At 36.8% G+C, this 25888-nt stretch overlaps 1 protein-coding gene across 6 annotated transcripts in view; it reads right to left on the bottom strand.

The window, feature by feature from the left end:
• Positions 1-25888, bottom strand: part of MPDZ (multiple PDZ domain crumbs cell polarity complex component) — a 160073-nt gene that overhangs the window by 83309 nt on the left and 50876 nt on the right. For all 6 annotated transcript variants that reach the window (XM_032306254.1, XM_032306257.1, XM_032306259.1 and 3 more), the window contains 10 exons: positions 25251-25460; positions 24689-24828; positions 23798-24011; positions 22948-23076; positions 20707-20916; positions 18288-18402; positions 17859-17947; positions 4564-4747; positions 3511-3582; positions 1742-1851 (listed from right to left, as the gene is read on the bottom strand). In XM_032306254.1, coding sequence (XP_032162145.1) covers positions 1742-1851; positions 3511-3582; positions 4564-4747; positions 17859-17947; positions 18288-18402; positions 20707-20916; positions 22948-23076; positions 23798-24011; positions 24689-24828; positions 25251-25460 — 1473 coding nt within the window. The remainder of the gene's footprint in view (positions 1-1741; positions 1852-3510; positions 3583-4563; positions 4748-17858; positions 17948-18287; positions 18403-20706; positions 20917-22947; positions 23077-23797; positions 24012-24688; positions 24829-25250; positions 25461-25888) is intronic.

The raw sequence follows: 25888 nt of genomic DNA, 5'->3' as shown, positions 1-25888 counted from the left end.
ACAAGAACTTTGAACCTTACGTTGCCTGAATCTAGGGCTCACACTCCTGATCCTATGCTGGTATCAACAGACAATACTGGTCATTAAAAGTGAACCAAAGCTTCAAATAGAAGAATGAACTTCTTATTTCCTACTGTTACATTAAATAATGAAGAATGTTAGGAAATCACCCATTTTCACAGAGAATCCAATAATATATAAAAATCAGAAGGTATACTGAAGATGATCTACTTCATCCCCTATATTTTATAGTTCAGAAAACTAAGGGTAGAGGAACTGAGAAAAATAATGTTTAACTAAAAAAGATAGATCTTTCAAATTTTGCTGATATGTGCAAGGGTTATTATCAGAAGCTACCTCATCCAATTTTTAAATCAACTGGGATGAAATCCTTCTCACTCCTTAAAACCCAGTGTAAATATTACTTCATCTGAGCAGCCCTCCAACTCCAAGTGCCTCCCTGATAATGTCCATTAATCTTTCTTTCTACTCTACCACTCCTCTTATGACTATATTTTTGCTGTATCACCACACAGCAAACAACTTAAAGTCAGATCTATCTCACTTTTGTTCGATGAAGGCCAATAAACAGTGTGGTTCTTACCTATAGCATGCTTCGCCCTTGAGAGATTTCTGGGAATACCACCACGAGACAATGTGCACAAAAGACAGCCAAAGTTCATGATCCTGGGTCTCACCTCTATGACAACGTGGTTCGTTAAACAGTTCCCTTCACTATCAATTACCACCACAGAAGTGCAGCCTCAGTGATCTGTCCCAGCATGTTAACCCTACCCCACAGAAGGAATGCCCAACCTTCTTTTCATGCTAAATTAACTACAGTTAAGCTGGACCTTATTGTATTCTTCCTTGACTTTATTAAAATGGTAGTTAACAGCTGTACTTACTTCTTACTTGACTGTTAACTATCTTTAGTATTTAAAAAAAAAAAAAAGATCCTTGTCATGAAGATTAAATGAAACACTAAGACTACTGTTTGGCACAAAGTGCTCAATATAGGCTAGTTGTTATTATATGATATCTGTTCTTCAATCTCTCCTAATCTAGAGTCATTTAAATATTATAAGCAATATGAAAAATTCTACTTAACCTAGTGTTTTATTTTACCTTTTGAAATCCCTAAAATTCACTGGTATACATCTAAAGATTGATAATTCACATTACGTTTGTTAAGTCTCTTTTTAGGAAATCAGGTCATGATTGCTATATAAGGTATGCAAAGTATTAATAAACATAAACATTCACCATGGCATAAAAGAGGATGCAGAATTAAACCCCTTATGCAAAGTAAATATGTAAGGATAGAGTTGGAGGAAAAATCCTCTTAGAACTTTAATATATAAGATTATGATGATTTTTATTTTATCTTTAGGTATATTCTATCTTTCTATTCTCGTTCTTTCTATAAATCTCAGACTCAATAATCGAAAAAAAAATTACTTTTGTTTAAATAATATGGACTACTGCTCAAAATATTAAAATATTGATGAACTAGAAGTTTAAAATTTTCATACCATTTTTTTCAGTTCCTTTGTTAATATTCAACTTTCTCCAAACTGAATTTTTAAAATATCTGAGTCATTTAGGTCTTCAAAAAAAACGTCCTGGGCATTTGCTACTTCTCTAGCCCTCTTTAGGAAGATCACCTTTATTTCTGTCATGAACTTCCTGCTCAAACACAGTTACAAGTTAGGAAGTTAGGGAGCCTGAGCTAACCTACCACTATTTCATAATTAATCCCCATAATCCTTTGCCACTTTGTCAGCAGGGCAGCTTCCTGTTGCTGTGCATCTTCTGTGTCTTCTATGTCTGCTGACAATAACGGATATCCTGAAATAGTCAACACAATTAAGTCAGTGACAAACTACAAAAACCTCCATATTTTTACATTTTATTCCAGAAACACTGTGATCAGAACCTGTCTGTTGTAGCAAGTTTGACTCTTCACCCAGTATATGAATTACTCTAATTTCTCTACTCATTTTTTTATTAGAGTATAATTGACAAGAAATATCCTATTAGTTTCAGGTATATATCATAGTGGTTTGATATTTCCATAATGTTATGAAATGATCCCCATATAACTCTAGTTACCATCTGTCACTATACAAAGTTATTATATTATTGACTGTATTCCCTATGTGTACAATGCATCCCCATAACTTATTTATTTTATAAATGAAGTCTGTACCTCTTAACCCCTGCCTGTCATCTATTTTGCCTGTTCCCAAACCTGTCCACTCTGGTAACCAACAGCTGTTTCCTGTATCTCTGAGTCTGTTTAATTTTTGTTTGTTTGTTTTCTGAGGACCGGCACTAAGGTAGATGCATTAGAATCATTTAGAAGCTTTTCCTTAGTTTGTTTAAAAAAGAATTGGGGACTTCTGATTCTTAGAGCGACTCCCACCCACTCTCCCATATGCACATTCAAAAGCAAAGACAATATCTGGGCTTTCGAGGTGATTCCCCCACACCCATCCCTACTTACTATATCAAGTTTCATGCTCTAAAACCTCTTTATTCCTTCCCACTACCTTTGATCTCACTTTAGCCTAAATAATTTCTTCACCTATTAGTGTAAAAATGGCAGAATGCAATTAACACATATGGATCTTATAGATCACATTCCCAGGATATTATTGCAAACACAGATAGTCCTTTAAAATAATAAAAGTAAATCAAAATTTTCAACAGAAAAAAAACATTAATTAACAAAGTAGATATTTTAAAGAACCACAAAGCTTCAATGTAACTGTTTAGTGAAGGGCAGCATACACATGAAGAAAGGTCAGTCTTGGACTCTGTGGATTTAAGCTCCCAAAGCACCTAATGCAATGTGAAAGGAAAGCACAGCTTCCAGCCTAAAGATGGCAGTGATATTCTGGCATAATTATATAGTAAAACAATACTGCTCTAAAATGTGCTTAAACAGCTTGATGGAGTCTGGTTTTATATTAAAAGAAATCTCAGAAAGTTTTAATAATTTTTCCATACAATTCCTTCCCAAACAAACTTCCCAATATTAAGATTTTGAATTCTTGAAAAATTGACAAGAAAAAGCCTCCCCGAACTGGAGAGTTTCATTTCTAAGAGCTCATGCTTTAAAAAAGATTCTCATGTTTATTTTAAAAACACTTGATAATTTTATTATTGCTTGCTCAATAAGTTATGGACGTTAGTGGAAGGAAAGGGATTGACTAAAACCTTGTACATGACTGAGTGATTCGTAAGGGTTTTGGTTTTAAAAATCTGTAAGAAAGAATAATGTAGAGCTGGAAAATACACCAGGTGTAAATGAACTATTTTAATCTACTAGAGAAATTAGTCTCATCTATAAATAAAGACTAGAAACTATCTCTTTTGCTTTTTTGATAGATTTTTTAACAATTTACTCTCCATAGAGGCTCAGTCTCATTTACAAACACAGTCTCTTTACGAAGCAAACAAACAAATGATAAAGAACGCAGGAGCATCGCTCCAAGTGTTTACCTTCTTCTTCAACGGGTAATATGCTGGTGTTTCTACTCAAAGATGAAGACTCTTCATCTTTTTCATAATTTTCTTAAAGATAAGAATATTTCAGTAGTTACAGCTATAATATAATCAAGCACATGCAATTTTTCAAATCCCACTGATTTATCTGAACCCCAAGATGAGTGTTCCCTGTATGTAAACTTATCAATAACCACTTGTACTTAAAAGGGAAGCTCTGTTAACATGATAAAAAATAAATTTCTCAGCGCCCCTGGGTGGCTTAATCAGTTAAGTGTCCGACTCTTAAATTCAGCTCGTGTCACAATCTCAGGGTCGTGAGACTGACCCCCACATCGGTTCCGTGCGGAGTGTGGAGACAGCTTGAAACTCTCTCTCTCCGTCTCCCTCTCCCCCTTCCCACTCACTCTGTCTCCCTCTCTCTCTAAAAAGAAAGCAATAAATTTCTCAGGTGATTTGCCTCCCTGTCTCCTACTGCTATAATAAACAGTATATGGCATAAATACCAGAATGGTCAATAGTTTGAGAAATGAAGCAGCGTTTTCAAACCAAAACCCTGACTTCTACCAACAAACTTACATCAGTCAGCTACCAGGGGGTTTCACTAATTTTCAGAGATATTCATGTACCAACAGCTTATAAATGGCATTTCTAAATGTCTTATTAAAGTAGATTCCTCCAAGGAAGGCTGGGCATTTAGGAACATGAGGCTTGCAGACCTAGCCTAGGCAGAACAGGCTCCCCTGAAGAGAAAACACAGCAATGACACCCAAAAGTAAGGCAGGGATCGAAAGGTAAATGCACGTTTATGACTCTGAAATGTGCCTCAATCAACAGGAAAGAAAGAGACCTGTGTTATTCGGAAGCTCTTTCTGCACTGAATGGACACACAGCTAGTTCTGGTTAGTCCCAAGGTCATCAAATTTCCTTTTTATTTGGCTCATAATGAATAGTGAGGACTAAATACCATTCTTGAGGTATTTTCAGAATTAGGAAAAAAATCTAAATGATGTAAGGGTCTAACTGAAAACCAGTTTAACTAGGCATTACCTTTGCTTCCGCCAGCATTCACGGGAGACAAAACTGCATCCTTTGTGACATCCTCCCTTGACGCAAGCTCAGCCTCCTGTTTCGCTCCTCTCCTCATTAGTGTCAGGTGCACGGTTGGTCCTGTGTGTCGCAACACCTCTACTGCTTGTTGATTGGTAAAACCCTGAAGGTTTGTGCCATCTACCTGAGATCAGAAAAGACATGTTAAAAAATAAATGAATATTTGTATTATCAATTCACCAAATGCATGTTTACTGCTTGTTAGTGGGAAATCAGCAGGACTGAGTACCCCCAATTGGAGAATGAACTAACACCCGGTTTGGGGACCAGTAATAACTTAGATGCACCAGAATTACCCAGGTGGGTTTTGTTTTATTTTACAGATGATGGTGTCTCATTTCTAGACATCATGAACCAACAGTTCCGGGGTCAGAATATTCTTTTATGTTCCTCAGGTGACCCTGACACACGGTCAAGTTTGGAAGCCAGTACTACGCAGTGTATAAACATGTAGAAGACAATGAGAAAAGTGGTCTCTGAGAGTGCTGACGTGTTCCATATCTTACTTACTCTGGCTTTAAAAAAAGAAGGATGACAAAACACCTTCCTTCTTATTTCTTTGCATCTTCAGAAAACACATGTGACTTTCCCTTTTCCTAGTTCACAGAGGATAAAACATTTGAAGATGTGCTTGTGATCTTTCTAAACTACAGATATGATCATATCGTCCCAAGACTGCCTTCCCTAGGACACTCCTTAGGCCAACTTTCCATACTGTGAACACAGCTTAGAAAGACCTGTGTCAACTGTGTCCAGATGCACCACCAATCTCATCAGGCATGGTGCTGTCTATCCCCTGGGCCCTCCCACCCCTGAGGGCTCCTATCCACTCCTGCCCTGCAATGCTCCCCTCAGCCTGGAGGCCTCTGCGGACTCTGCAACCCCAGTCTTGACTCCCTGAACTTCTTTTAGCCCGTGCTCTCTCTCATCTGCCCACCTAGAAAACACGTACACTTGCTTTATATACATTCCATAACTGAACTACCCTAAGGTCTCTGACTATAGTTAAAGCCCCCTTTACCATTTCTCCTTCCCAGCATTTACCATAATTTTAATTTATATTCTCTGTCATTATGAGTTTTGTGACTGCATGCTCCAAGAGGACAGGCTCTGATGTCACAAAACATACTGCTGTTTGTGCAATAGATATTCGTCCCAAATGGGAATATAGAGCCTTCAGTCCATATGTCAAGGATTTATTTGTAAAGCAAGTTACCTCTTGAAACAAATAAACTCAGATTATAGCATCTTATTTAAATTTAAACCTCAAAGACAAAAATTAAAATAAATGAACGTGTTATTTACTATCAGTAAAGAAATAAGAAAAAACTCATAAAAAATCTCAACTTTAAGGATCCATAAACATTCTTAAAATTCACAGAACTTGAGGAGTCAAGATGGCGGAGAAGTAGCAGGCTGATACTGCTTCAGCTAGCCGGAGATCAGCTAGATAGCTTATCTAAAGATTACAAACACCTGAGAATCCATCGGCAGATCGAAGAGAAGAAGAACAGCAATTATGGAAACAGAAAAACAACCACTTTCTGAAAGGTAGGACCGGCGGAGAAGTGAATCCAAAGCGACGGGAAGATAGACCCCGGGGGGAGGGGCCGGCTCCCGGCAAGCGGCGGAGCAACGGTGCACAAAATCAGGACTTTTAAAAGTCTGTTCCGCTGAGGGACATCGCTCCAGAGGCTAAAACGGGGCGAAGCCCACGCGGGTTCAGCGTGGCCTCAGGTCCCGCAGGGTCACAGAAGGATCAGGGGTGTCTGAGTGTCGCAGAGCTTGCAGGTATTGGAACGGGAAAGCCGGCTACAGAGACAGAGCCGACAGTAAGCTCACAGCTCGGTGTTACCTTGAACTGGTCGCAGTCTCGGAGAGCTCGGAGCGCAGCCAGAGGTCAGACGGGAGTAACTGGGCGCTGTTCTCTGAGGGCGCACTGAGGAGTGCGGCCCTGGGCTCTCGGCTCCTCCGGGCCGGAGACCAGGAGGCCGCCATTTGTATTCCCGTCCTCCGGAACTCTACGGAAAGCGCTCAGGGAACAAAAGCTCCGGAAAGCAAACCCGAGCGGATTACTTACCCCGGCCCCGGGTAAGGGCGGTGTAATTCCGCCTGGGGCAAAGACACTTGAGAATCACTACAACAGGCCCCTCCCCCAGAAGATCAACAAGAAATCCAGCCGAGACCAAGTTCACCTACCAAGGAGTGCGGTTTCAATACCAAGGAGAGCAGCAGAATTCCAGAGGAGGAGAAAGCCAAGCACGGAACTCATGGCTTTTTCCCTGTGATTTTTTTTTAGTCTTGCAGTTAATTTAATTTTTTTCTTTTTCATTTTTTTTTTTTTCTCGCCTTCGGGTAAAATTTTTTTTTTTAACTGTTACCTTTTTCTTTTTTAACGATTTTTTACTAGTTTATCTAATATATATATTTTTTCTTTTTTACATTTTTCTTAGGTGTTTTCCTTTTTTTTTTTTTTTAAATTCTTTTCTTTTCTTGTTTCTTTTTTTTTTTTTTCTTTTTTCTTTTTTTTTCTTTCTTCCTTTTTTGAACCTCTTTTTATCCCCTTTCTCCCCCCTCACGATTTTGGATCTCTTCTAATTTGGTTAAAGCATTTTTTCCTGGGGTTGTTGCCACCCTTTTAGTATTTTACTTGCCCCTTCATATACTCTTATCTGGACAAAATGACAAGACGGAAAAATTCAACACAAAAAAAAGAACAAGAGGCAGTACCGAAGGCTAGGGACCTAATCAATATAGACATTGGTAATATGTCAGATCTAGAGTTCAGAATGACAATTCTCAAGGTTCTAGCCGGGCTCGAAAAAGGCATGGAAGATATTAGAGAAACCCTCTCGAGAGATATAAAAGCCCTTTCTGGAGAAATAAAAGAACTAAAATCTAACCAAGTTGAAATAAAAAAAGCTATTAATGAAGTGCAATCAAAAATGGAGGCTCTCACTGCTAGGATAAATGAGGCAGAAGAAAGAATTAGTGATATAGAAGACCAAATGACAGAGAATAAAGAAGCTGAGCAAAAGAGGGACAAACAGCTACTGGACCACGAGGGGAGAATTCAAGAGATAAGTGACACCATAAGACGAAACAACATTAGAATAATTGGGATTCCAGAAGAAGAAGAAAGAGAGAGGGGAGCAGAAGGTATACTGGAGAGAATTACTGGGGAGAATTTCCCCAATATGGAAAAGGGAACGAGCATCAAAATTCAGGAGGTTCAGAGAACGCCCCTCAAAATCAATAGGAATAGGCCCACACCCCGTCACCTAATAGTAAAATTTACAAGTCTCAGTGACAAAGAGAAAATCCTGAAAGCAGCCCGGGAAAAGAAGTCTGTAACATACAATGGTAAAAATATTAGATTGGCAGCTGACTTATCCACAGAGACCTGGCAGGCCAGAAAGAGCTGGCATGATATTTTCAGAGCACTAAACGAGAAAAACATGCAGCCAAGAATACTATATCCAGCTAGGCTATCATTGAAAATAGAAGGAGAGATTAAAAGCTTCCAGGACAAACAAAAACTGAAAGAATTTGCAAATACCAAACCAGCTCTACAGGAAATATTGAAAGGGGTCCTCTAAGCAAAGAGAGAGCCTACAAGTGGTAGATCAGAAAGGAACAGAGACCATATATAGTAACAGTCAACTTACAGGCAATACAATGGCACTAAATTCATATCTCTCAATAGTTACCCTGAATGTTAATGGGCTAAATGCCCCTGTCAAAAGACACAGGGTATCAGAATGGATAAAAAAACAAAACCCATCTATATGTTGCCTCCAAGAAACTCATTTTAAGCCCGAAGACACCTCCAGATTTAAAGTGAGGGGGTGGAAAAGAATTTACCATGCTAATGGACATCAGAAGAAAGCAGGAGTAGCAATCCTTATATCAGATCAATTAGATTTTAAGCCAAAGACTATAATAAGAGATGAGGAAGGACACTATATCATACTCAAAGGGTCTGTCCAACAAGAAGATTTAACAATTTTAAATATCTATGCCCCCAACGTGGGAGCAGCCAACTATATAAACCAATTAATAACAAAATCAAAGAAACACATCAACAATAATACAATAATAGTAGGGGACTTTAACACTCCCCTCACTGAAATGGACAGATCATCCAAGCAAAAGATCAGCAAGGAAATAAAGGCCTTAAACGACACACTGGACCAGATGGACATCACAGATATATTCAGAATATTTCATCCCAAAGCAACAGAATACACATTCTTCTCTAGTGCACATGGAACATTCTCCAGAATAGATCACATCCTCGGTCCTAAATCAGGACTCAACCGGTATCAAAAGATTGGGATCATTCCCTGCATATTTTCAGACCACAATACTCTAAAGCTAGAACTCAACCACAAAAGGAAGTTTGGAAAGAACCCAAATACATGGAGACTAAACAGCATCCTTCTAAAGAATGAATGGGTCAACCGGGAAATTAAAGAAGAATTGAAAAAAATCATGGAAACAAATGATAACGAAAATACAACGGTTCAAAATCTGTGGGACACAACAAAGGCAGTCCTGAGAGGAAAATATATAGCGGTACAAGCCTTTCTCAAGAAACAAGAAAGGTCTCAGGTACACAACCTAACCCTACACCTAAAGGAGCTGGAGAAAGAACAAGAAAGAAACCCTAAGCCCAGCAGGAGAAGAGAAATCATAAAGATCAGAGCAGAAATCAATGAAATAGAAACCAAAAAAACAATAGAACAAATCAACGAAACTAGGAGCTGGTTCTTTGAAAGAATTAATAAAATTGATAAACCCCTGGCCCGACTTATCAAAAAGAAAAGAGAAAGGACCCAAATAAATAAAATCATGAATGAAAGAGGAGAGATCACAACTAACACCAAAGAAATACAAACTATTATAAGAACATACTATGAGCAACTCTACGCCAATAAATTTGACAATCTGGAAGAAATGGATGCATTCCTAGAAACATATAAACTACCACAACTGAACCAGGAAGAAATAGAAAGCCTGAACAGACCCATAACCAGTAAGGAGATTGAAACAGTCATTAAAAATCTCCAAACAAAAGCCCAGGGCCAGACGACTTCCCGGGGGAATTCTACCAAACATTTAAAGAAGAACTAATTCCTATTCTCCTGAAACTGTTCCAAAAAATAGAAATGGAAGAAAAACTTCCAAACTCATTTTATGAGGCCAGCATCACCTTGATCCTAAAACCAGACAAGGATCCCACCAAAAAAGAGAGCTATAGACCGATATCCTTGATGAACACAGATGCGAAAATACTCAACAAAATACTAGCCAATAGGATTCAACAGTACATTAAAAAGATTATTCACCACGACCAAGTGGGATTTATTCCAGGGCTGCAAGGTTGGTTCAACATCCGCAAATCAGTCAATGTGATACAACACATCAATAAAAGAAAGAACAAGAACCATATGATACTCTCAATAGATGCTGAAAAAGCATTTGACAAAGTACAGCATCCCTTCCTGATCAAAACTCTTCAAAGTGTAGGGATAGAGGGCACATACCTCAATATCATCAAAGCCATCTATGAAAAACCCACCGCAAATATCATTCTCAATGGAGAAAAACTGAAAGCTTTTCCGCTAAGGTCAGGAACACGGCAGGGATGTCCATTATCACCACTGCTATTCAACATAGTACTAGAGGTCCTAGCCTCAGCAATCAGACAACAAAAGGAAATTAAAGGCATCCAAATCGGCAAAGAAGAAGTCAAATTATCACTCTTCGCAGATGATATGATACTATATGTGGAAAACCCAAAAGACTCCACTCCAAAACTGCTAGAACTTATACAGGAATTCAGTAAAGTGTCAGGATATAAAATCAATGCACAGAAATCAGTTGCATTTCTCTACACCAACAGCAAGACAGAAGAAAGAGAAATTAAGGAGTCAATCCCATTTACAATTGCACCCAAAACCATAAGATACCTAGGAATAAACCTAACCAAAGAGACACAGAATCTATACTCAGAAAACTATAAAGTACTCATGAAAGAAATTGAGGAAGACACAACGAAATGGAAAAATGTTCCATGCTCCTGGATTGGAAGAATAAATATTGTGAAAATATCTATGCTACCTAAAGCAATCTACACATTTAATGCAATTCCTATCAAAGTACCATCCATCTTTTTCAAAGAAATGGAACAAATAATGCTAAAATTTATATGGAACCAGAAAAGACCTCGAATAGCCAAAGGGATATTGAAAAAGAAAGCCAACGTTGGTGGCATCACAATTCCGGACTTCAAGCTCTATTACAAAGCTGTCGTCATCAAGACAGCATGGTACTGGCACAAGAACAGACACATAGATCAATGGAACAGAATAGAGAGCCCAGAAATAGACCCTCAACTCTATGGTCAACTAATCTTCGACAAAGCAGGAAAGAATGTCCAATGGCAAAAAGACAGCCTCTTCAATAAATGGTGCTGGGAAAATTGGACAGCCACATGCAGAAAAATGAAATTGGACCATTTCCTTACACCACACACAAAAATAGACTCAAAATGGATGAAGGACCTCAATGTGCAAAAGGAATCCATCAAAATCCTTGAGGAGAACACAGGCAGCAACCTCTTCGACCTCAACCGCAGCAACATCTTCCTAGGAACAACGCAAAAGGCAAGGGAAGCAAGGGCAAAAATGAACTATTGGGATTTCATCAAGATCAAAAGCTTTTGCACAGCAAAGGAAACAGTTAACAAAATCAAAAGACAACTGACAGAATGGGAGAAGATATTTGCAAACGACATATCAGATAAAGGACTAGTGTCCAGAATCTATAAAGAACTTAGCAAACTCCACACCCAAAGAACAAATAATCCAATCAAGAAATGGGCAGAGGACATGAACAGACATTTCTGCAAAGAAGACATCCAGATGGCCAACAGACACATGAAAAAGTGCTCCATATCACTCGGCATCAGGGAAATACAAATCAAAACCACAATGAGATATCACCTCACACCAGTCAGAATGGCTAAAATCAACAAGTCAGGAAATGACAGATGCTGGCGAGGATGCGGAGAAAGGGGAACCCTCCTACACTGTTGGTGGGAATGCAAGCTGGTGCAGCCACTCTGGAAAACAGCATGGAGGTTCCTCAAAATGTTGAAAATAGAACTGCCCTATGACCCAGCAATTGCACTATTGGGTATTTACCCTAAGGATACAAACGTAGAGATCCAAAGGGGCACATGCACCGGAATGTTTATAGCAGCAATGTCCACAATAGCCAAACTATGGAAAGAACCTAGATGTCCATCAACAGATGAATGGATCAAGAAGATGTGGTATATATACACAATGGAATACTGTGCAGCCATCAAAAGAAATGAAATCGTGCTTTTTGCGACAACATGGATGGAACTAGAGCGTATCATGCTTAGCGAAATAAGTCAAGCAGAGAAAGACAACTATCATATGATCTCCCTGATATGAGGAAGTGGTGATGCAACATGGGGGCTTAAGTGGGTAGGAGAAGAATAAATGAAACAAGATGGGATTGGGAGGGAGACAAACCATAAGTGACTTTTAATCTCACAAAACAAACTGAGGATTGCTGGGGGGAGGGGGTTTGGGAGAAGGGGGTGGGATTATGGACATCGGGGAGGGTATGTGCTTTGGTGAGTGCTGTGAAGTGTGTAAACCTGGTGATTCACAGACCTGTACCCCTGGGGATAGAGTATTATGCCTCCATCAGAAAGGATGAATACCCAACTTTTGTAGCAACATGGACGGGACTGGAAGAGATTATGCTGAGTGAAATAAGTCAAGCAGAGAGAGTCAATTATCATATGGTTTCACTTATTTGTGGAGCATAACAAATAGCATGGAGGACATGGGGACTTAGAGTGGAGAAGGGAGTTGGGGGAAATTGGAAGGGGAGGTGAACCATGAGAGACTATGGACTCTGAAAAACAATCTGAGGGTTTTGAAGGGACGGAGGGTGGGAGGTTGGGGTACCAGGTGGTGGGTATTATAGAGGGCACGGATTGCATGGAGCACGGGGTGTGGTGCAAAAATAATGAATACTGTTATGCTGGAAATAAAAAAAAAAAAATTAAAAAAAAAAAATTCACAGAACTTATTACAAGTTTTTACCTACAATAGACTTTTATTATTCGACTCTTTACAGATTCAGTTTAATTTTAAAAAACTCAAATGCATATGATTTTGTCAACCTAATAGCAATAAAGCTCAGATACATTTTTTAAAAACTGCAGTCTTCCTTTATTTTCCAAAATTTGGTGGCCTAAATTTAAAAACATATTCCCTACCCAAGCGTCAGAGATGGTGCCAGCACAGAAGAAACTGGTATAATGGAATAACCATGGACTTTCAAAAGTAGATTTCAATTCAGATTTCTCAGTATCTTCATCTGTAATATGGGAATAATGGTACCTATTTTCCCAAAATTACAGGGCCCAGTACTTTACACTGGGAAGAAACTCTGAAGCTGGCATTATTAACAGACTGAAGAGATGATGAAAAAACATGAAAATCTCAATTTTTCTTGAGAGACGTTTCTGTTCAAATATCACTACATTTAACATACATATGAGATAAGGTCAACAAAGCCCAAATCGGGGTCCCAGACAGGTCTGGTCTGTTATGATCACAGGCAGAGTTAAGACATGGCTTCAGGCACAATCATACCACAGACAAGAATGCTCTGGAACTAGATGCAAGGGCAGGAGATTGCCTGTGTGCTCTCTCAAGGAAAGCTCCAAAAACCACGCAATGCACAGAGCAGACACCACAATTAGCAGGAACAATAATAGAGAATTACTAGTTGAAACAACTAGAAAACCCCAGCTCCTGAGTTCACTCAGTTTAGCCAGCCCAGCCTGTCCCTAGCGCCCCTTTCAGAGATACACATTAAGAGAGAACTTGAGCTTATTATGAAAGTCAGAATATCAAAGGCAGCATTTGACACCTTTCCTTCCTTACCTGCTTAATAATTTTTTTAAATTTTTATTATTTATTTATTTTAGAGAGATTGTGAGAGAGAGTGTGCACACCAAGTGAGCAGGAAGAGGGGTGAAGGGAGAGAGAGAGAGACTCTCAAGCAGACTCTGCACTGAGCGAGGGGGCCAAGGTGCAGGGCTGGATCTCAAGACCCAGAGATCACGATCTGAGTGAAATCAGAAGTCAGACATTTAACCAACTGAGCCATCCAGCTCCACAGTATTTTTTTTTTAATCAATCATAATTCCATTATGCTTTTAGCAAGGATTTCTACACATCAATCAAAGAAGAGTGAATATATGATTCCATCTGATGAGCAGTTTGGTCAACTTTTTAAAGTATAATAGAATCCCTTGATCAAATAATTCTTTTTAAAAATTTTATTTATTTATTTGACAGACAGAGATCACAAGGAGGCAGAGAGAGAGGCAGAGAGAGAGGAGGAAGCAGGCTCCCTGCTGAGCAGATAGCCTGATGGCGGGGCTCGATCCCAGGACCCTGAGATCATGACCTGAGCCAAAGGCAGAGGCTTTAACCCACTGAGCCACCCAGGAGCCCCTGATCAAATAATTCTTAAATGAAATACTAATAAACAAAGCGGAATAACATGGAATCATTCACTCTATTCCCTCCCCTGTAATGTCTACAGTGAAGCCCTAGGGGTCAATAGAGCACAATTTGTAAAACAGGAATCCTATAACAAAGTATAAGCTTAATGTTATAAAACAATATCTCCTTCGGGAGAGGGGGGTGGGGTTATGGACACTGGGGAGGGTATGTGCGATGGTGAGTGCTGTGAAGTGTGTAAACCTGGCGATTCACAGACCTGTACCCCTGGGGCTAAAAATGCATTATATGTTCATAAAAAAATTTTTAAATTAAAAAAAATAAAACAGTATCTCCTCAAAATAGCAAGAAATAGTTTCTCAATCTTCTCACTGCCTGGACAACTACAAAATAAAAACAGAGTTCAGCTCCAACAGCTGCTACCAAAACAAAGCCAGGAAAAACAAAGACTGCAGTTGTGAAAATGCAACCAGTGTGAGGAACTTTACCACTAGTATCTCAAAAGTCCACAAGATGGTGATATTTCACAAAAATTAATGCATGGCCAAAAGTATTGCATGATGTTTCCTCAGAGTCTGAGATGCTCCTAACTCTGAAGTAAGAGAATATTGCTAAAAGTTAAAACTCGGAACACTGATAACAGTGAAGATAACTAACTTTATTGAAAACAAGAAAACACTTCAGACGAAGGAGACCTCTCCTTTGAGTCAATAATTTCCTTTATTACTGATCTTACCTAAGCAAAACCCTATGTGAGGTTCCACTTAACGGAAATAATGACAAGTTTGGAAGAAAGATATTGTGCTTTTAAATGTGCAATTATTTCAGGCCTTCAGTAAGGATCTGCTTCATTAATTAAACTGTACTTACATGCAGTGATATACCAAGTATTTTAATGAATTACTCATTTGGTCTTCCTAAAAATTATACAAGGGGAAGTCTCCTTTTCCCCATTTTGTAGGTGAATGAAGCTTACTAAGCAGTTATCATGGGATCCAGCAATTCTATGCCCAAGTATAAACCCAAGATAAATGAAAACATATATCCACATAAAATGTTCACGGCAGCGTTATCTGTAACAGACAAAAAATGGAAACAACCCAAATGTCCATCAATTAATAAATGGGTAAATAAAATGTGGTATATCCATACAATGAAATATAACTCAGTTACAAAAAGAAACAAGGAGTGGATATATGCTACAACATGGATGAAACTTGAAAACATGCCAGGCAGAATAAACCAGTCACAAAGGACCACATAGTGCATAATTTCACTTACATGAAATATACAGAGTAGGCAGAAAAAAGACTGGTAGTTTTCTAGTGCTGGGAAGTTGGTAGAATTAGGGACAGCCTGCTACTGGATATGGGGTTTCTTTTTAAGGAAACGAAAAGTTTCTAAAATTGACAGTGATAATGGATGCACAATTGTGAATATACTAAATTAAGCTACTGAACTATACCCTTTAAATGAGTAAATTGTAGGTTATGTGAATTATATCTCAATAAAGCTGATTTTTTAAAACATGTTTTCTAATGGATTAAAATATGTATCGTGGGTGCCTGGGTGTCTCAGCGGTTAAGTCTCTGCCTTTGGCTCAGGTCATGATCCCAATGTCCTGGGTTCAAGACCTGCATTGGACTCTCTGCTCAACAGGGAGCCTGCTTCCCCCTGCCTGCCTCTCTGCATACATGTGATCTCTCTGTGTCAAATAAATAAATAAAATAATTAAAAAAATAAAATAAGATAAAACAAAGTAAAATAAAATAAAATAAAATACGTATCTCAGGGAAAACATACCCTAGCTATGTTTTCAATTTTTAATTCAGTAATAGATATGGATTCAGAGTCTATATCTATGCACACTCTCTCTCCACTCCTTTTCTCCAAAATTAAAAAAAAATGTAGTTAATTTTCATCGTACGACAAATGAAGACACAGTGGTTAAAACTCATTCCCAGGTTATAGCCAACTTAAGTGGCAAGCACAGCTTGATCTTCACAATAGGTTTCAAGGGTGAACAAGTGTGCTTAGTTTTACAAAACTAAGCTCAAGACGACTCAGGAAGTTATAATGTAGAAGTGGGCACCCCTTTTTTTTTAATTGCAGTAAAAAACACATAACAAAAAATTAAGCATCTTAACCATTTTTACCTGTAAAAGTTGAGTAGTGCTAAGTTTACTCAGTGTCATGCATAGATATCCAGAATGTTTCTACCTTGTGAAACTCTGTACCCACTAAACAGCTCCCCATGTGCCTCTCCACTCAGACTCTTGCAACAACCATTCTTTTTATTTCTGTAAGTTTGACTACTCTAGGCACCTCATGTGAGTGGAAACATACAGTACTTATCTTTTTGTGACTCACTTATTTCACCTCGAATAATGTCCTTAAGGTTCAACCATGTTGCAGGATGTGACAGAATTTCCTTCTTCATGAGATTAAATAATATTCCATTATATGTGTGTGTGTGTGTGTGTGTGTGTATGATGAATGGATAAACGAACTGTGATATATAGCTATACATCTATAGATATCTATATATCTGTATAGATGTATATCTATAGATGTATAGATATATAGGCAGATATATATAGATATATCTGTATATCTATAGATATCTATAGATGTATAGCTATATATCACAGTTCGTTTATCTATTCATCCATCGGTGGACATTTGGGTTATTTCCTTATCTCAGCTATTATGAATAAAGCCACTATGAACAAGGAGTCTTATGTTAACATTCTACATTCTTATCATAATAAAATCCCAAGGAAACAACAGAGTCATAATTAAACATAAACAAATATATATTAAGATAAGTAGTATTCTCCAAAATGTCTTCCAAAGAATATTAATAGATGTTTGAGGAAAAAAGAGCCCACAATTACAAAAGTTTAGGAAAACCCAAAGTAAAATAGCTGACTTTTCTCTATTGCAGAACTTCCCCGAGTCTTCGATTTTTCAATGTGTATTATGAATCCCTAAGAGACCTAATCAGTTTTTGCTAAACTTACCTGACCAGGAAGCCACTGGTGTAGGGTCTCTCGGATATGTGTTTTAAGGAGTAGTTAAGGTAGCCCAGTTTGCAAGAACACTGAACTGAAGTTGTATTCTGTACACTGCCTTTAAATAGCAATATGCTCAAAACATACTGAGGTTACTACAAAAACAATGACGGGTTTGATCTGATTAAGAGGGAGTTAAGATCTATTTCTTTTATTCCTGTATATTCTTAGAGCTAAAAGAAGCCCTGGACATGGAGCCAACAACAACACAGTGTCATTCCACTGATATTAAAAAAATGCACACATCCCAAAATTCAGACTCAAGTACATGAAACATTATGATATCTGGTCTTTAGATTGTCTGCAACTGAAGTATAATAATATAACAAACTAATTACAACCAGAAATCAGATATATCAGAAATTATTCTATTATTTAGAATTGAGATCAGTGAAGCTTCCATCCAATGCTCTTCCACAAAACAACAAAACGGGTAATTGTAATGACAGCTTCAAATCACCAAAAAGCTTAAATTAGTATGGAGCTAACTGTAGTTCTCAAAACTGAGCAAACTAGGAGAATGCATTTATCAACCATGAAAATTAACAAAGCTCTTATTAAATGTGTTACTTACTGCTATAATTTGGTCTCCAATTTGAATTCTTCCATCATGTTCAACAGCACTGCTCTTTGTAATGCTCTTTACAAAGATTCCTGAAGGTTCTAAGATTAGAAATAGGGTTTTTGGATTTTTTTTTTTTTTTTTTTTTTAATATTTGCAAAGCACACTCAAAAACTATCCATCCTTTATTCTCCAAATATAAAGTCCTAATTTTGAATAAATATAAATCAACAAACCATAGGAACAAACCCAACAGAAACTTAGTCTCGAGAATTAGACAGTGATTTTGTCTGTCAAGCACCGTATCAGAGTTTTCTACAGTGTATTATTCCTAAGGAAGTTTTTGATCCAACAATCTGAAAATACAGAATAGTAATTCACTATTTTACAAGACAAAGATATTAGAGGCAATTCCCAATTTAAAAAAAAATTTAAAACTACCTAATTTTTTATCTCCAATGTAACCAGCAATGGTAATTCCTAATCCTTGGACATTTTTAGTGAGTTCTACATCAAATGTCTCACTTTCTTCACTTTTCTGAGTAGAAGCATCAACCTAAAATAAAATCAATCAATAAATATGCAGAACAATAAACCTGTAAACAAACAAGATAAATTCAAAAGGCAAAAAACAACCTATATTTAGGAATAATATATCATAAGGTGGCAAAGAACTCTGCTAGAAAAGGACTACTCCTCCAATCATGGCAACATTAACTGAGCATATACATTGTTACTCAAAAGTAACGTCAGCAGTAAGGATGAACACCCCCTTATCAAAGAAATGCATTATTATTTGTGTATACAAAATTTTAAAAATCAAATAGTCTCTTATTAACAAGTTCTATTTTCAGCATGGTTATCTTTATGTCTACAACTGCAAGAACTTGTGCTTTGAATTCAGGTCAACATGTTCAAATCTGAATTTTTCTAATCATTGCTTTGCTCAACTGTCTACCAGGAATAAGAATAACAAGTCCAGCTAACATTTATTGAGCAGTTTCTACAAACAGACACTTGACATGTCTTAATTTACTCCTTAAAACAAGCCTGTAAGGGAGGTAAAATTCCTATCAGTTTTTCTCTGGGGAAAGTGAGGAACATAAACCTTTTCAAGGACAAACAGTAAGCAATCTATTAGAGGCACAATTCACATACAGGTAAGTGGGTTGCAAAACCCCTGGTCTTAAAATGCTCTGCAGGGTATAAAATGCTTAGTAGAATACAGGAGCCACAGTGTCCACTAACTTGTTGCTATTGCTATCTTAAGTGGATAGCTGAGGCTAACACTACGAGTGGAGCTAACCTGTCTTCCAGATATTTTATTAATATACTGATGGTGATTTTGAAAACCTGTGAAATGCAACATAGAGCTATTTAAAATTGTTGTACTGTATTTGTTTTGTAAATTCAGACTTTAACATGAAAAGCTCTTTCTATGAAAAGTATGCCTTTCTGCATTGATCTTCATTCCGAAAGACAGCTGACAACAGGTTTCTCTACCATGGAAAACTGTTATTAATTATACACTAGACTGAAGGGCAAGGTTCTCTGAATTCAGTGTTAGCAGACTAGTACAGTAAGTCATCAGCAAGCTTCTGGCATTATGTGCTTGTGTGGTACCAGCAGATTCCCCAGAGAACCTTGCAAAGATCACAACAGAATGAAGGCTTGAATCGACATACAGGTTGGGGCTTGCTGGTAAATTTTTTTATTTTCTTTAAGCAAACTCTGACTGTATCTCACTGATAGTCCATCTAAGTGAGATATAAGTTTATAGTAAAGTTTGATTTATTTTTTCATTGCACATAATTATCTGTGCAAACTTAGCAAAAGTTTAAAGTTTAGATAATTACAAGAAAATGACAGGATGAAATCTGCTTCAATTGAAACAAATGTGTTTTCTATTTTTAATAAGACTTATGCGAGTGCTATTTTAGAGGGTGGCAATTTGACTATCGAATGGTTTTAAAAGGGGCACAAGCTTCAGAAATGATGATATGCACAGAATAGATATTTTTCTAAGCTTTCAATTACATCAAGTGGTTTTCGGTATTGCATTCATTTATATATTGCTGAATAAATGTTTTGTTTACCACAAAAGAATGTGATTTAAATACTTTCATACACAAGCTTTCTTTCTTTACTTCTTTTCCTCTGCAAAAAATAGCAACTAACTCAATCCTAAAAACAACAGAATCATGGAAATTTCAAGTGTTCTAATAAAGTTTTAAAGGGCTTGTGGAGGAGGTTAGGCTATTAAAAAAGAATCCGTAGCAACTAATTAGAAAAGCTTTAACAGAAAAAAAAATGATAGATGTTTTTAGATCTATGAGAAAGAAATACAGGACTTGCATTTGCTATAGTGCTTAACTAGAAATTGGATGTAATTCTGTTCTTAAATATTTAAGAGATTTTTGGATAAAATTATTTTGTTGATACTCCTATCCCTATTCCTACCCCCAAAACAGATACTAAAAGGGAAGTGACTGAAGGAGAATGATTAGAACTCACAGCCCACCTAACAGAGAGCCTTCTAAATAAAAGAAAGATAAAATTGAACATTGAATTATTAGTAGCAAATAACTCTTTAAAATTTTATCATCTTTCAAAAGATTATCCTCAAAAATGTGCTTAGAGAAAAATGTAAAAGAGTAACCTAGAATTTTTTAAAGAAACCTATTTTTCATCTGTTACACATGACTCCTAATTAATAAGATTTTATTAGTGCTGAATCTACATTTGAATTTTCATTCTTTAGCACTAATATATGGATATCACTAAGTCTAGTTTCGAAACATCACAATTATCTAAATGTTACTGTCTATGAGGTTCTGAGTAACTGTTTCTATCTACTTACCCGCATTTCCGGTGTAGAAGATGGGGATGAGGAGAGGGTGATGCCCAAAGAGGTGGGTGCTGCTGGTTCTTCAATGGCACCTCTTGCAATCATCAATTTAACCCTGTTTCCACACTGCCTGAGCACTTGTGCTACTTGCTCACTGCTCATTCCTGCTAGATCCGTGTCACCAATCTTTAGAATGTGGTCTCCACTGCACAGTCGCCCATGCTGAATAAAAAGATCTGTTAATCAGGCTACTAATATTTAAATTTCATCAGGGAAATCCTAAATGAGGGAAAGAAAATAATTTTAAAACAGCAGTAATGTGAATTAGCAATCACAGAACATGAAATGTGGTTGTTATTTTAACTGCCTTTTGATGCATCTTAACATTATTCAATGTGATATAAGTAACTGAAATTCACAAACATTCCTTAAATCAATAGTTGATAATAGCATTTCAATTCGATTTTTACCCACTGTATATAGGAAAATATTAGGTCTTTTATAAGTTTTTTGAGAATAGAAAAAAAGAAAAGAAAAGAAAATGCCACTAAGCAAAGATGAAGCATATGCAAATACACATTACTCAAAAAATACAGAAAACCACCAAAAAGCAGTGAACTAATACCACATTTCTGTCTTATACTTTCAGTTAAAAATCTCCCTAACAGAATAATTTTCAGATGAAATAGATGAAAATTTAGATGGAGTCTTACTATTATACAAACACTATTCACTAGAACTTTCTGCAGTGACGGAAATGCTCTGCATCACCCAATATGGCAGCTACTAGTGACAGGTGGTTCTAGAGCATCTGAAATGTATCCAGTCCAACCAAGGAACTGAATTTGTCATTTTATTTAATTTTTTAAAATTTCCTTTATTTATTTTAGAGAGAAAGAGCTCAAGCGGGGTTGGGATGGGTGTGGGTGTGGAGTGAGACAGAGGGACAAGAGAGAGAATCTTAAGCAGACTCTGTGCTGAGCGTGGAGCCTGACTCAGAACTTGATCTCATGACCCAAGAGATCATGACCTGAGCTGAAACCAAGAGTTGGACACTTAACTGACTACATCATCTAGGAACCCTAGGCATTCATTTTGTTTAATTTTAATTAATTTAAACTTGAATTTTAAAAGTAGCAAGTAGCTACAAGCAGCTACAGTATCGGGTCCTGCAGTTCTACACTGAAGATAAAGCTCAATTTATTGCAGACCAGTCAACTAGGGGAATTTCATTAAATACTGTTAGAGGCTGGCTAATATTTAAAAGAGAGGAAATTTTCACATTACTGAGCTACTGTCAATACCTCTACTGATAAAGCTGCCATTACACAGGCCTTTCATTTAGGAATACGAGAAATATTTCATGAACTGACTTAACTAGGTTAAGTTTAAACATACAATGCAAAAACAAACGACTTTACAACAAAATGTTATAACCAAAGAAAAAGTCACTTAACACTAGAACTTCTCAAATTAAAATATAAGTTATAACTAGTAATTTTACAACAACTTTTCTCACATATATATATTCCAGCAGTGTCACAGAACATAAATGGCAATACCAGCACAAACTACTCCAAGTGATAAAAATAGGCTGTGCTTCATTTACAAAGATGACAAGTGACCCATCACTAAAGGGACTTGTTTTTTCTCTCAATAATAAAGTATTTTTCCTTCCATAATATCTTGTGGCTGTAAAGCAGCTGACTAGTTTTACAAATACAATTTGTAATCATAAAATAAAGGGTAGCTACCTCTATAATGATCAAATCTATAACCTGGGCTTTAGTCTGTCGTTCTACAAAAGTCTTAAGATCATTGCCTAAAACTGTAACTTAAGGGGCGCCTGGCTTGGTTTAGCTGGTTAAGCCCCCAACTCTTGATTTTGGCTCAGGTCATGATCTCAGGGTCCTGGGATCAAGCCCTGCACTCAGTGGGGAGTCAGCTTGAGATTCTTTCACTCCCTCTCCCTCCACCTTCCTCCTTGCTCTCTCTCTCTCTCTCTGAAATAAATAAATCTTTAAAAAAATAAATAAATAGAACTGTAACTTAACATCAATGTCCCTCTTCAAAGATCTTTCTCCCAGGGTTAAGAACATACGTTCGAAAAAGCCCCGCAAAACAGAAGCTTCTTCTAACCCAGCTTCTTTGACATTACATAAGGCCAGAGTTTCTTCTTCCTAAGAGAAAATATAAAAGATTAAGGCATACAATTTGATAAAGCAACATAAAACACCTACTGGAGTAGCTTACCTGGTCAGCTACTCCTCCAGGCAGAATGGTTTTTACTATCACTCCAGTTGCTTTTCCTCCAACGATGCCAAATCCTAGTCCAGATCCATCGTTCACCAGTTCAATAGTCTCCACGTGCTGCCAGTGAACCTGAAAACAAAACTTCTACATGAATTTGAAAAAATTGGGGAAAACTAAAGTTTTATTATGATTGAGATTTTTGTGACTATTATTTTGTGATTGGTATCAAATAATGGGAGTTCGGATATAATAATAAGCCTTAACAATGTCCCTTTCATTTAGTATACTTCCCTCTCAACAGATTGTTACTGCTATTGATATAGTCATTCTTGAAATTATCAATACATCTTTTTAGTAACCACATTTAACCAGCTGAAGATAGGCAATGATTTGCAAGATCCTTTGTAGAACTTCTAAAAAAAGAAAAAGATCAAGGAAAAATCATCACCTGTTAAGATTATCTTCTATAAAATCTTGCTCCACAGGATTTCAAATTAGAGGACTCCTTAAAGTCATTGACTGCTAACTCAAAGACTATAATTCTGTAATTTATAAAGCAAAAACAAGACTATTATCTGTCTACAGATAGAATCAGGTTTATTGAAAACGGATTTTTTTTTTTTGAGGAATGTGGTCAACTAGAAGAATACATAAAGAAAGGTAAAAGTTGACTTAGAAGGTAGTAACTTAATTATAGTTAAATAACTAATATTCCAGTGAGAGAGAGATAAAAGAATAAAATAGGAAAAACTCATGAAATACAAGGACCTAAAAGAAACGGAAATCTGTAGACTACCAAAAAGAACTAGAAAAATACTATCTGTCCCTTTTACAAATCTTACGCACTCACCGGGTTAGAGTGAGCTGAAATTGTGCTGGCTGCAGATGGAGACCTGGACACTATGGGGCTGATGAGTTGAGGCAATGAGCCTCTGGCAATAACTAGCTGGACATTATCCTTGGCTTTCTGCAGGATGCTGATAGCCTGCTGATGTGTAATTGTCTGATCAAGTGCCTGTCCATTGATAGCAAGGATCTGATCGGTTTCCTTCAATCTTCCATCTCTAACAGGAATGAAGAAAGGGGTAGAAGACATCTGACAGCTTTCAAGAAAATGACAGCTTCTTTGGCATATATTTTCAGGTTACTTTTAAGCCAGTTTTCTAATGTCCACACTTTTTAAGCTTTTCCCTGAAATTTTACTTTTAAAAATTTAAGTCTGGGTGCTCACTTCGGCAGCACATATACTAAAAGTTTAAGTCTGGGCTCCAGTTATCCACTCTTAATCAATCTCTCCCATCTAAAAGCTACCTTCTTTACAGCTACTCACTCAACCAGTATGTTTTGTCTTAGATAAAAGCAAAGGTGGATACGTTTAGTTGTTTTGAACATATTAAAAAAATACAGCTCAAGTTACCATGGGTCACTTGTATACTTTCCAATACTGCAACTTTTAAATCGAATCAAAAAGAGCCCACTTAATAATTATGAGACTAATGTCCTACTCAAATTCTCCTTTCCTTCCTTTTTAAAAAGTGATTATCACTGCATTTAAAAGATACTCTCCCTTCCAAGTACTTGCTTTTTATCACAGTATTGTTAAAAATTTTTAAAAACTGATTAATAACAGATTACATTAAGTTTCTGTTTTTATTCATTTTCTTTCTCTAAATTTTCCCAAGGTCTTCAACACCTTCTGAATATAGTATCAAAAACAGAGAAGATGCCATGAAAGTCTTACCTGTGGGCCACACTGCCCTCTTGGATCTCCTGCACGAATATTCCCAGTTCACCCCGGTTTTCGCTCCTGAGTCCCACAACACTAAACCCAAGGCCTCCACATGGAGGTTTGAGGAGCTCAAAAACTTCTACATGGCGACCCTGTTCAGGAAACAAGGCAAAAAACAAAACTGAAAGTTAATCACTCAATTCAGTTATTTTATTAGTGGTATTACTAAGTTTAAAAAAATAATTTAGAAGAATTTCCTCAGATAACCTTTATCACTCATCACCTAGAATGATGTATTTTATTATTGATCCTGAAGAATGAAAAAAAAAAAGAAAAATGAAACAAAAATTTCTTGACCATCCAATCTCACACAAAATTCACTTCTTTTCCATTTCAATTTTTTCAGATGTTAAAAATGTCCTCATAAATATATTTAACAATATATATTACATATTTATATAATGTAATATATTACATATTTATATAATGTAATATAAACATATGCATATTCTTCCAATTTTTCAGGACTTGATTACACTGTTCTATTTTAACTAACAAGAAGAAATATTCTTACCTGGGCCATATTTTTGATTAGTTGATCAAATTCATCACAAGCAGGTTTCCCATTGACATGTGCAGTACCAGATCCTGTAAATGCTTCCAAATTCCCATTATTTGAAGATGATAAGAACAATTCATTTTGCAGAGGAGGAATTACAGCTGGGCTGAGATGTGGAATGTGAGCATATTCAACATTTGAAATTGCCGATGCTGTAGTGTTTACCTGAGAGCAATATGAAGATTATTAACAAGTCTGACATTCCATAAACTATTTCATAGAAAACATCCAGAGGGGTAATAATAAACTACACATGAAATTACAAAATTTCCATTTCCTTTGATTGAGCTACTGAATTTCAAGAAATTAATTTCAAAGAGAAAAATGAGAATAATACACAAAGATGTGTGTATAAGGATGCTCAACGCAGCATTGTTTTTATTAGGTAAGAAAAATTTCAAAACCTACCTCCAGTGTTCAACTTTAAGGTAGCCATTAAAACACACACAAACATACATATTCACATGCACACTGAAGTACAAAAGGCTAGCTATCGACCAATGTGTACAGTATGACACAGTGCACATTCAAAAAAGATGTTTATATTTATATTAAATGTGGGAAAATATACACATTATAAAATACTATAATAA

This window comes from Mustela erminea, chromosome 12 (assembly GCF_009829155.1).
Source record: "Mustela erminea isolate mMusErm1 chromosome 12, mMusErm1.Pri, whole genome shotgun sequence".
Taxonomy (NCBI): Eukaryota; Metazoa; Chordata; class Mammalia; order Carnivora; family Mustelidae; genus Mustela; species Mustela erminea.
Note: the sequence above shows the minus strand (reverse complement) of the source record. Positions and strands in the feature narration are given on the sequence as shown.